Below are 12,995 nucleotides of genomic sequence, written 5' to 3' on the forward strand. Positions count from 1 at the left end.
GCCACAACACCTGGCCATTTTTTGGTTGCAGCCATCATTGTTGTTTGGCGGCCCGGGCTGGGGATTCGAACCCGCCACCTTGGGTGTGTGTGGCTGGCTAATGTAAACTTTTAATGCTATAAAATGCTCTCTAAATTGTGTTAGCTGCATTCCACAGATTATGATGTTATATTTTTATTTTAATACATTCCAAGAGTTTTCTTAAATTTCATTGTAACTTCCTTTTTGACCTGTGAATTTCCAATTGTTTTTTTTGGTGGTTTGAACCTGTCACCTTTGGCATTTGGGGCTGGCGCCCTACTCGTTTGAGCCACAGGCGCTGCCTGAATTTCCATATATTTAGGACTTCTACCAGATGTCTTTCTGTTCCTGATTTTCAGTGTAATTTTGTTGTGATCAGCAGACATACTTTGTATGATTCAGTAGTCTTTGATATGCTAAAATGTTTACCTTTTATAATCCTTATGTTTTATTGTGGTACATGTTTAGTGTATACTTGAAAAGAGTAGTGTGTATTATGTTGTTGGATGGAGATTTATGTAAATGTCAGCTAAGTTAAAGTGGTTAATATTATGCTCTTCAGGTCTTCTATATCATTGCTGATTTTCCTGACAAAAAAATACTCAGTTATTGAAAAGAGGTGTTGAAATCTCCCAACTGTCATTGTATGTTTGTTTATTTCTCTTTGCAGTTTTATTAATTTTTGCTTTATGTATTTAGAAGCTCTGTGTTATTAGGTGGTAAACATATGCTTTTTGGGGGAGGGGGGTGGGTAGAGTCTCACTTTGTTGCCCTCAGTAAAGTGCCATGGCATCACAGCAACTTAAACACATGAGCAGCTGGGACTACAGGCGCCTGCCATAATACCCTGCTGTTTTGTAAGAGATGGGGTTTTGCACTTGCTCAGTCTGGTCTCGAATCTGTGAGCTCAGGCTATCCACCCACCTCAGCCTCTCAGAGTGCTAGGATTACGGGCGTGAGTCACCGTATTATGTCTTCCTAAACAATTGACTGCTTTGTCATGAAATGGCCCTCTATCCCTGATAGTTTTTTGTTGCTGTTGTTCTGCAAACTAGTAAAGGCTATATATATTTTCCCTACATTTTTTACTAAGACATATCTTTTTATTCTTATGGAATAAAAACATTGAATATTTTAAAACTGGGGCGGCGCCTGTGGCTCAAAGGAGTAGGACGCTGGTCCCATATGCTGGAGGTGGTAGGTTCAAACCAGCCCTGGCCAAAAACTGCAAAAAAAAAAAAAAAGAATATTTTAAAACTTAGTTTATTTCCTAATTTGTAAAAACTCTTATAGCTATTTCTGGATCCTTATATTATTGGATCTTGCCATTCTGGATCCTTGTATTATTCAGGTTTAAAATTGGACACATACATTCAGAATTGAATACTTAGTGAATATCCAGAGCCAAACAAATACAGGTTTAAAAAGTAGAAGCATTTTTATCCCAATTAATTTTAGTGTAGCCAAGCACAAAGCCACAGTTACAATTTACCTTTTTTTCTGTGTTGTAGGAATAGACTTTAAGATCAAAACAGTTGAATTACAAGGAAAGAAGATCAAGCTACAGATATGGTAAGTGATTTACTTATTTTATATAGCAGAATGCCAGATTCCTTAAGATTTGGCAGTGGGATTCCTCCTTATCACCAGTTGAGAGTCTGTGGAACTTGCTTTTTTTTTTTTTTTTTTGAGGCAGAGCCTCAAGCTATTGCCCTGGGTAGAGTGCCCTGGTGTCATAGCTCACAGCAACCTCAAACTCCTGGGCTTAAGCAATTCTTTTGCCTCAGCCTCCTGAGTCGCTGGGACTACAGGCGCCCACCACGATACCTGGCTATTTTTTGGTCATAGTTGTCATTGTTTGGCAGGCCTGGGCCAGATTCAAACCTGCCAACTCTGGTGTATGTGGCTGGTGCCTTAGGCACTTGAGCTACAGGCACCACCAGAACTTCTATCTCTGAAGCAAGTTCTGTTAGTGACATAAAAAATTATTGCCCTGGATTTCAAGTCTATGAGATCTGGCTGTTCAGTTTTTTCTATTGTTTTTCTTTAATGTGTTTTATCTTTTTTTTTTTTGGTTGAGACAGAGTCCCACCCTATGCCTCTGAGCAGAGTACAGTGGCATCGGAGCTCACTGCAACCTCAGACTCAGGCTGTGGGCATCCCGCTGCCTCAGCCTCCGAATAAGCATTATTATTATTATTATCAGGTTGTATACGGTTTTGTCCACAGAAGTAAAATAAAATACTTGGAATTTTTAATCAAGTCTGAATCATAGACTTTAAAATTACAGTAGGAAGGCTGGGTGTGGGGGCTCACGCCTATAATCCTAGCACCCTGGGAGGCTGAGGTGAGTGCGTTGCCTGAGCTCACAGGTTTGAGACCAGCCTGAGCAAGTGGGAGACCCCCCTCTCTTAAAAAATAGCCGGGCATTGTGGCGGGGGCCTGTAGTCCTAGCTACTTCTACTAGGGAGTACAGGGAGGCTGAGGCAGGAGAATCACTTGAGCCCAAGAGTTTGAGGTTGCTATGAGCTATGACACTATGGCACTCTACTGAGGGTGACAAAGTGAGACTTTGTCTCAACAAAACATAAATAAATAAAATTACAGTAACAAGATTTTTAGTGACTATTATGTGTTTTATGAGCTTATGTGTATTAACCATTAATTACTAACAAGGACCCTATGAGATACGTGGTATTCCTTTTTAAAAAAATCTTCGTTGAGGTATAATTGACATACAGTAAACTGCAGATGCTTAAGGTGTACAGTTTGATAAGTTTTGACTTATGCACAAACCTGTGAAACTACCACCACGGCACTTACTTTGTTTCCTCGAGCTTCCTCATAACCCAGGAAATCATATTCTGTTTCCTGTAATTATAGACTAGTTTCTATTTTCTAATACTGTATAAAATGGAATCATATAGTGTTTTCTTTTTTCTTTGGCTTTTTTGAGGGCCAAGGTCTTTTTTCTTCACGCAGCATAATTATTTTGGAAATTATCAATAATTTTATTACGTTTTATTGCCCAGTACCAGTCCATTGTTAGGATGTATAACATCTTGTGAGCATAAAGCTGATACAAGTCTTTATATAGGCATATGCTTTCTTTCCACTTGGATCACTTCTCTTTTACAGATAATGAAACAGAAACACTTTGAAATATTTTAACTGAGATCTTAGAGCCTGTAGGGCAGAGCTGGGATGCATGCATGCTCAGAATGTAGGGTCCAGAGTGGTGTTCTTCGTTATCATTTTGCCTCCTGTAAATAGTGCATTATGCTTTTGCTGTTCTTTCCAGTTATTATAATTTTTCATTCTTGATTACCAGTCAACAATTGTGCTATGTGGCCTGTGTTCTTAGCCCTGCCACATTGATTGGCTCTATTTTCAATTGTATCCCCTTCTGTGTGTGTATGTATATTACATGTCAATAATTTTAAAACTTTTTTGAAAGTAAGGAGATACTACACTGTGACTTTGTATACATATACATGTGTATGCGAATGTGTATATAACAGAACAAAGTACACAAATAAGTTTTAAAGATACATTTTGCTTTATGTAATACATCAAACCTTTACTCTGCTAAATTTGTCCTGTTCTTCCATCTACTCTCTCTTTTTGACAAAGTTTTTTCTTTTTCTGACCTTGTGGATTTATGTATTCCCCCCTCTTATCATTTACATAGCTTTTAGAAGTAAACAGTAATAAGCAATTAACATGGTTTTTAAAAAGAGAGTTTGCTTTAAAGATACTCTTTTGGAAGAGTAAGTCCTCCAGTGTAGCCTTAAAGATTAATCTATAAAAGATTACTACTGTACCTATTATGAAACTCAAGTATAGCACGGACATGGTAATATTTCTGACTTAGAGTTGTTTAACTTTTAGACATTTTCAGTAGAACTGCTCTGAGATTAAACACTTCTACATGCTAACATTCCAGGGAGAAAAAAGCCATGTAGCTTCTTAATGAGTATGACGTGTTAACCCATTAAATAAGAGATTTGCGCTATCCATAATAATTTAAGGCAGCTTTTACTATGAAAAAGCCTATTACTTATTATGATACACTGAAATTCAAAACTTTATCCTCCCACTGCACTCCAGTCTGGGTGACAGGAAGATCCCAGCTTTAAAAAAACAAAACAAATGTCCTTAATGCTTTGCCTAGTGACTACCAAAAAGCACAGTGAGTTTTCTGTCTCTCTAGTTCAAACAAATATATCCAGATACTTGTGGATAGCATGAAAATTTCTCTTCTGTAATTCAGTATTAGTCTTGGAAACGGTTTTCAGTCCGGGGCTGGGTTTGAACCTGCCACCTCTGGCATATGGGGCTGGCGCCCTATTCCTTTGAGCCACAGGTGCCACCCTTGTTTTTGTTTTTTGAGACTTAGTCTCCTTCTGTTGTTTAGGTGATAGTGCGTTGTGGTCATCATAACTCTGTGCAATTTGGAAATCCTGGGCCCAAGTGATCCTTCTGCCTCAGCATCCCAGAGTACCAAGATTTGCCATGTTTTTTTTTTTTTTTGAGACAGAACCTCAAGCTGTCCCCCTGGGTAGAGTGCTATGGCTTCATAGCTCACAGCAACCTCCCAACTCCTGGGCTCAAGCGAGTCTCCTGCCTCAGCCTCCCAAGTAGCTGGGACCATAGGTGCCTGCCACAATGCCAGGCTATTTTTTGGTTGCAGCCATCGTTGTTTGGCGGGTTCGGGCTGGATTCGAACCCGCCACCTTAGGTGAATGTGGCTGGCGCCTTAGCCACTTGAGCCACAGGCGCTGAGTCAGGATTTGCCATGTTTATGGACTTGAAAGAAAACTATACACCAGAGAGAGAGAGCAGTACCAGACGAGATACCCAGAGTAGCTGGGACTATAGCCACACGCTACCACACTTAGCTAATTTTAAAAATTTTTGTAAAGATGAGATCTCACTGTTGCCCAGGCTGATCTCAATTCCTAGCTTTAAGTGATTCTCCACCTCAGCCTCCAGAGTGCCAGGATTACGGGCGTTGAGCCACCTGGAGCAGTAGTCTTCTAAGATTCTAATAGGTCCTTTGACCTTTTTCTAGTACTTTTTCTACATTATTAGTAAAAGTAACCTTTTACAAATATAAATCTAGTCATGATTATCATTTCTTACCATCTTTATAGTCCCTTTGGCTTTCCATTGTTTTTCAAATGAAGATTAAACTGTAAATCTAAATTCCTTAATGCATTTTGTATAGGTGGGCCCCTGTGGACCTTTCTGATATCATTTGGTACTGTTAACTCTCTATCTCTTGGGTATAGTTTTCTTTCAAGTCCATAAACATGGCAAATTCTTTTCTAACTTAGGGCCTTTGTACATGCCCTGTAGACACCCTCCCCACTTTTTACTGCACCCCCCATCTCACTGGGCATTGAAAAGTACCCTTTATTTCAGAGGCTTCCCATTTCAACAAATTAAATTTGAAAACTCCAGGTTCTGGCTACTGTCCCTCATCTCTCAACTTGCTTTGCTCCAGCCACTATGTCATTTTTTCCCTTTCTTTTAGCATGCCAAGCATGTTCCCCATCGCAAGGCCTTCGTACTTTTACTCTTCTTTCTGCTTAGAATGCTTCTCATCAGATCTTTGCCCTGCTGCCTTCTTTTATTCAGATCTCAATTCAGTGTTCTCTGAGAGGCCCTATAACTGGCTAAAGCAGCCCAGTCTTTCTAGGTCAGGGGTCCTCAAACTTTTTAAACAGGAGGCCAGTTCACTGTCCCTCAGACTATTGGAGGGCCAGACACTGGGCCCTGGGACGATATGTTCACTGTTGTTATCCTGCTAAACTATATGGTTTTTCAGGGTAGGAGTCCCATCTGTCTGATCTGTGCTTATATCCCCATCACCAATACCTGGCAATTAGATGCTCAGAAGATCTTTATTGACTGAATAACTGGTCGATTACTATTCATACTTGATTTTTCACCTTAAACTTCACCTTTGTAGAGAGAATCTCCCTCATCATTCTATTAAGATTACTTCTTCTGGGTGGCGCTTATGGCTGAAAGGAGTAGGGCACCAGCCCTGTGTACTGGGGGTGGCGGGTTCAAATGCGGCCCTGGCCAAAAACTGCAAAAAGAAAAAAATTACTTCTTCTTCCTTCCTTATTCCATTGTCCATCACTTCACTCTGTTTACCCTGCTAACACTTAATCACATTTCATGATTATATATTAATTTGCTTATTTGTTCCTGTTCCCACTGTTGTAAGCTCTGAGAGGGCAGGTGTCAGGTTTTTCACTTTGTTTGTTTGTTTTGTTTAGCAGATCCTGGCCATATTCAAACCTCCCCAGTGCATAGGGCCAGTGCTCTAACCACTGAGCTATGGGCACCCAGCCTGGCTTTTCATTGTTGTTGTTTTTTTTTTTTTGAGACAGAGTCTTAACTATGTCACTCTTGGTAGAGTGCCAGGGAGTCACAGCAACCTCAAACTCTTGGGCTTAAGCAGTTCTCTTGCCTCAGCCTCCTAGGTGCCTGCCACAATGCCCGGCTATTTTTTTGTTGTAGTTTTCATTGTTGTTTAGCAGGGCCAGGCTCAAACCCACCAGCCCTGGTGTATGTGGCCAGTGCCCTAACCATTGACCTACAGGCACCAAGCCTGGCTTTTCACTTTTGAAAAAGTTTTTTTGGATGTAGATAATTTAAACTTATGGTATTTTGGGTATAGACAAATTATATATCTATGAGGAAATCCAGGTCTTTTAAAAATAAAACTCAGCAGGTAAAATTTGACATTTATAAAGTGAGGAATAACTTCATTATGTTAACAAAACACATAAAATTGGGGGTCGCCCTGAAGAGCAGATTGATGTTGGCACTGTTCTATTCCAGTGCTTTCTAGAGTCCACACCAAAAATAACTGTTGTAACAGTAGCCAGAGTACACAGCTTCCCTAACCCTGAGTGTGGTACCAACAATTAAGGAAATAAACTATTTCATTTCTTGGGAACTTGGGAACATGCCACTCCTTTTGTGATATGCCAGTGGGAAAAGTAGGATTTTACATACAGTGTTTCTTAGCTATGTATTATTTTATGTAAGGAAAATTCTGTTGCTATTAGGTTATAATTTGAGAAACTTGATCATACTAAGTAAACTGGGAAGAAGAAAGTTTTTAATAGGAGAGGAAAACAGTGGTTTTGCAGACAGGCTCAGAGGCCAGGTATGGTGGCATACACTTGTAATCTCAGCACTCTGGAAGAGAATCACTTGAGCCCAGGAGTTTGAGGTTGCGGTGAGCTGTGATGATGCCATTACATTGTAGTCCAGGCAACAGAGCAAGACCCTATCTCTAAAAAGAGAGAGAGAGAAGAGAGAAAGGGGCAGGCAAGGAAGAAAAGAGACTTTCTTTTATGGTGGCATAAGAAGATACTATGAATATGTACAGTGTTTTTATTTTTGTTTGTTTGGGTTTTTTGTAGTTTTATGGCCAGGGCTGGGTTTAAACCCACCACCTCCAGTATATGGGGCTAGTGCCCTACTCCTTTGAGCCACAGGTGCTGCCCATGTACAGTGTTTAATTGTGCTTCAGATATTTAACATCTCTTTTTGCATTTTGGATTCAACCTGCTAGATTAGATTAGACTTGGGTGTGTGTGTGGGGATGTGTGTACCCGCAACCTAAAAATAATTTGACCAGTGAATAAATAGCTATGGTTATTTTTAGCTCAGAGCAAAGGGTCCTCAGTTATCCTAGAATCAAGGACTCTGTTGCCTGGTTTGAAATATTACTAACTGTTTAAACATTTGTTAGAGGCTAGTACACATAAAATGAGAACACAGCAAGGACCCAGGAAAAGGATAATTTGAGATCAAGAAGCTAGGTCATTTTGTGGGGTAGATGTAATCATGTTTAAAAGTATAACTGTATAAAATGTATAAATGAAAATGGGATATAGAATGCTTTAAAAATTCATGAACAGATTATATAAAAAGAGAAAATAATTGAGTATAAAAGATTATTGAAGATGGACACAAAAGAACAGTGAGTGAACTGTCAAGGGTCAAAGCAAACTTACTCTGAACATAAATGGTGATGATCTTTCCTTCAGAGGGCCGTTAATATTTTAGTATCTTTTATGTTGGTGTTTCATAACTAATTAAATTATAATATTAAACCCCTTATCAAGGTGGTATTGATGTAGATTTAGCCAAGTAGCTTCTTTTTGCAATATGTTCTTTCTTGGAGAATTAGTCATAGATTTGACATTGAAGTGTGTATATAATTTGCTAATTGTATAATGTAAATGAATGGGGAAGATAGCATAATAGCAATTTTGGGGGGTGGCATTTATGGTGGAGTATTGTGGAAGATCTTCTCTCTCAATGGTTATTAATTATGACAAAATTGAAAGGGGAGTTTCCTTTGCCTCCTACAAAGGCACTATCTGAAGCCCAGGACATTTTTTATTTTTATTTTTTTCCTGAGACAGAGTCTCACTATGTTGCCCTCAGTAGAGTGCTATGTTGTCACAGCTCACAGTAACCTCACAGTCTTGAGCTTAAATGATTCTCTTGCCTCAGCTTTCCAAGTAGCTGAGACTAACAGGTGTCTACCACAATGCTTGACTATTGAATGAAGCCCAGGTCTTATACATTCTTTGTCTTAGATAAATATATTTCCAGCCTGTATTTTTTTTTTTTTTTTTGAGACAGTTTCACTATGTTGCTCCTGGTAGAGTGTTAATGGCATCACAGCTCACAGCAACCTCAAATTCTTGGGCTTAAGGGATTCTCTTGCCTCAGCCTCCCAAGTAACTGGGACTATAGGCTCTTGCCACAACACTTGGCTTTTTTTTTGTCATTGTGTTGCATTTGTCGTTGTTTAGCTGGCCTAATCTGGGTTTGAACCCGCCAGCCTAGGTGTACGTGGCCGGTGCCCTACCCCCTGAACTACGGACACCACCTAGTCTTAGGTTTCTTGATGGGAGGGGAGAAGAACTTGATCTTCCTGTCTTTAACCAGGTGTCACAGCTTGGTGACAGGGAGCAACTCTTTATCTTTATTCTTGCCTTCCTGAGCTTTCAAGCCATGGCTGCAACCCAGCCTAGTTGCTGCTGCTGAAGCTTCCATTCCAGGGACCCCGGAGCCTTCAGGCCCTGCCATACCACTAGCAGTACTCACCATTTGGTATTTTCTTAGAGAAGGCTTAATTTCCTTTTTTGTTTTATTTTTTTGTCTCCTTGGCACTTACTCTGACATTCTGTGTTTTATTTACTTGTGGTCTACCCTTAGACCACAAATAAATAAGTAAACTTTGTTAAGGCAGGCATTTTTGTTTGCTTGCAGCTTTACATTTAGTTCCTGAAATAGTATGTAATGTAGTAGTATTTGTTTAATAAATACTTGTAGAATGAGAAAATGGGATTTTTTTCCTTGTTTTAAAGGGCAGATCCATATACTTTGAGATGAAATGAACAAGTGATAGGGCTAAAATTTTTCTTAAGAAAATTGAAAAGTTCAAGTCTTTTTAACTTAACTAAAAGAAAAACCATTTTATTTTCCATTACAGAAATAGGTGTGGGCAAAGCTAGGTTTTTCCTTGTAAAGCAGTTTTAAGTACTACTTAAGCACAGATAAATATTAACTTGAGGCCAGATGCAGTGGCTTATGCCTGTAATCCCAGCACTTTGAGAGGCTGACACAGGAGGATCACTTGAACCCAGGAATTTGAGACTCTTGAGCTATGATCATGTCACTGCACTCTAGCCTGGGTGACAGAGAGAGACTCTGTCTCTTAAAAAATGAATAAATAACATAACTTGAGACAGCTCTTGATACCATAGAGTATCTATAAATCTACAAAGATGGTTTTGACTATCTTAGAGCATCATTAGAACATCTTAAAAAGAAGGCGGCACCTGTGGCTCCTGGGTTGGGCGCCGGCCCTGGCCAAACTGCAGCCAAAAAATAGCCTGGCGTTGTTGCAGGCGCCTGTAGTCCCAGCTACTCTGGAGGCTGAGGCAAGAGAATCGCCTAAGCCCAGGAGTTGGAGGTTGCTGTGAGCTGTGACACCACGCCGGGCAATAAAGTGAGACTCTGTCTTTACAAAAAAAAGAAAATTAAATTTTGGGTTTCATATAGTGACATTACTGCATCTTTGCATATCTTATGGAAAATATTCCCCTTCATTGTTAGTTAACTCCTCTAGTTTACAAATGAAAAAACTAAGGTTCAAGGAGGTGTTAAGGTACCTCCAAGGTCAATCAGCTAGAAGAGCTAGAACCCAAGGATAAACTTGAGTTTGACTTCAAACCCATGTTCTCTGTGTGTTCTTGCAGGACATAGTAGATACTCATTAAATATTCAGATTGATGGCTGGATGGCAGATGTATGAACATGTTAAGCCCACTGAAAATAATGAAAATATATTAGGAGCCGATTGTGTACAGGCAGTGGAACAAGCTTATAAATTTAGGGACATAAAAAATGTGGCTCTTAGTGGTTAGGGGAAAAAGTACCTCAAAATGATGGGTGCTGGAAAAAATATAAATCCTGTAAGGCTTTGTAAGCCCCAGGATAAAGAGTGTGGAATGGATTCTGGTTATAATAAGTTGTTGGAAGTTGGCTTTTTTTGTTGTTGTTGTTGTTAATGTCTCATGTTTTAGTCTATTTTGTAATAGCTTTACTGGGAATGTAATTCACATATTGCATAATCTCATTTAAAGTGTACAGTTGAATGATTTTCAGTATATTCGCCTACAGTCATCACAATTGTAGAAAAGAAAGAATTTTCTTTCTTCACTACAAAGAAACCCCATATCCTTTACTTGCCTAATTCCTTGACCACTAATCTAATTTCTGTCTCTATAGTTTTTTCCTATTCTGGACATTTCATGTATGTGTGGAATCATTAATATACGGTGGTTTGTGACTAGTTTCTTTCACTTAGCATAATGTTATCAGGTTTGTCCTGTTGTATCAGTATTTCATTTCTTTTTACAGCTGAATAATTTTCCACTGTATGGCTAATACTACATTTTATTTATCTGTTCATCAATTGATGAATATTTGGGTTGTTTCCACCTTTTGGCTCTTTGTGTTTAAATTTTTATGTGGACATGTTTTCATTTCTTTTGTTTATTTTCCCAGAAGTAGAATTGCTGGATTCTGTTTAACATTTTGAAAAACTACCAGACTGGTTTCCAAAATGACAATATTATACTACATTGCCACCAACGTTTTGTGAGGGTTCCAATTTCTCTGTATTCTCACCTGGATATGTGAGGATATCCAACATGTGTTACTGTCTTTTTGATTATAGCCATGTTACCTTTTTGATTTGCATTTTGTTAATTATTAATGATGTTGAACTGTTTTGTTATGTGCTTATTGGCCATTTGTGTACCTTTTTTTGGAGAGCTATTCAGATTCTTTGCTCACTTTTAAGTTTGGTCATTTGTCTTTTTATTGTTGAGTTCTAAGGGTTGTTTCTATATTCTACATACGCAAGTCCCTTATCAAATACATGATTTGCAAATAGTTTCTTCCATCCTGTGGGTGTCTTCTTACCTTCTTGAGTATCAGTTGAAATACAAGTTTTTTGGTTTTTTTTTTTTTGAGACAGAGTCTCCCTCTGTTGCCCTGGGTAGAGTGCCCTGGTGTTATAGCTCACAGCAACCTCAAACTAGGGCTCAGATATCCCCTTACCTCAGCCTCTTGAGTAGCTAGGACTAAGGCATGCACCACAATGCCTGGCTAGATTTTTCTATTTTTAGTAGAGACAGGGTCTCACTCTTACTCAGGCTGGTCTCAAACTCCAAAGCTCAAGTGATTGATTGACACGCCTTGGCTTCTAGAGTGCTAGGATTACAGAGATGAGCCACTGTGCCCAGCCAAGTCCAGTTTACCTATTTTTTCTTTTATTTCTTGTGTTTTTGGTGACTTGTTAAATTGAAGACCTTGAAGGTATTCCCCTATATTTTCTTATAAGAATTTTTATAGTTTTAGCTCTTAGATTTACAAAGAGCTACATCTTAGATCTGTTTTGACTTAATTTTTATATATAAAATGAGGTTGGGTTCCAGTGTCATTCTTTTACATGGGGATACCAGTTGTTATAGCACCATTTGTTGAAAAGCCTATTTTTCCCCATTGTAAAACTGTTGGAAATTTTTTTGTCTGTTTGTTTGTTTTTTGCAATTTTTGGCCAGGGTTGGGTTTGAACCCACTACCTCCAGCATATGGGGTTGGCGCCCTACTCCTTTGAGCCACAGGCACCACCCAACTGTTGGAAATTTTAAGGAGAAAAATATAATCAAATGTTTAAAGAAGATCAGTCACGCTACTGTGTAGAGGAGAATGGCAGCCCATCATCTCTGAATCTTAGAATGCCAACAAAAGGTACTATAAGAGAGTAGCCAATGACCTAGAATGAAGAACAGAAACACATAATATATGAAGTCATGAAAATATAGTGTTTCAAGAACAGAATGTGGTCAACTGTGTGGAATTTGCTTAGTGATTTAAGGTACAGTCTTGTGTACCACATAATGATGTGTTGGTCAATGACCTACTGAATAGGTGATGGTGGTCCCATAAGATTATAATACCATATTTTTACTGTACCTTTTCTGTGTCCTGATATGGTTAGATATGTAAATACTTACTGTTGTGTTTCATTTGCCTGTTACATGCTGTCCAGGTTTGTAGCTTGGGTGTGTAGTAGGCTATACCAGCTAGATTTGTTTTAAGCACACTCTGTAGTGTTTGTATAAGGATCAGATTGCCTAATAATACATTTCTCAGAACATATCCCTGTTAAGCAATGCATGACTATTTAAAAAAGTAAGTAACTATTGGATTTGACATCAGAAGATTTTTGGGAGACCTTTTGAAAAGGAGTTTTGGTAGAGTATTTAATTAGAGCAGTCCAATTAGAATCAGTTGAGGAATGAACCAGAGACAACTCTTTAAAGAAATTTGCTGGGAAGATTTTTTTTTTT

At 38.8% G+C, this 12,995-nt stretch overlaps 1 protein-coding gene across 1 annotated transcript in view; it reads left to right on the forward strand.

Moving 5' to 3' along the window:
* RAB10 (RAB10, member RAS oncogene family) overlaps window positions 1–12,995 on the forward strand; it is a 96,519-nt gene that overhangs the window by 54,109 nt on the left and 29,415 nt on the right. The window contains exon 2 of the mRNA XM_003787449.3: window positions 1,533–1,593. Coding sequence (XP_003787497.1) covers window positions 1,533–1,593 — 61 coding nt within the window. The remainder of the gene's footprint in view (window positions 1–1,532; window positions 1,594–12,995) is intronic.

The sequence above is a fragment of the Otolemur garnettii genome, unplaced genomic scaffold, assembly GCF_000181295.1.
Source record: "Otolemur garnettii isolate 467f Iridium unplaced genomic scaffold, OtoGar3 scaffold00022, whole genome shotgun sequence".
Lineage (NCBI taxonomy): Eukaryota > Metazoa > Chordata > Mammalia > Primates > Galagidae > Otolemur > Otolemur garnettii.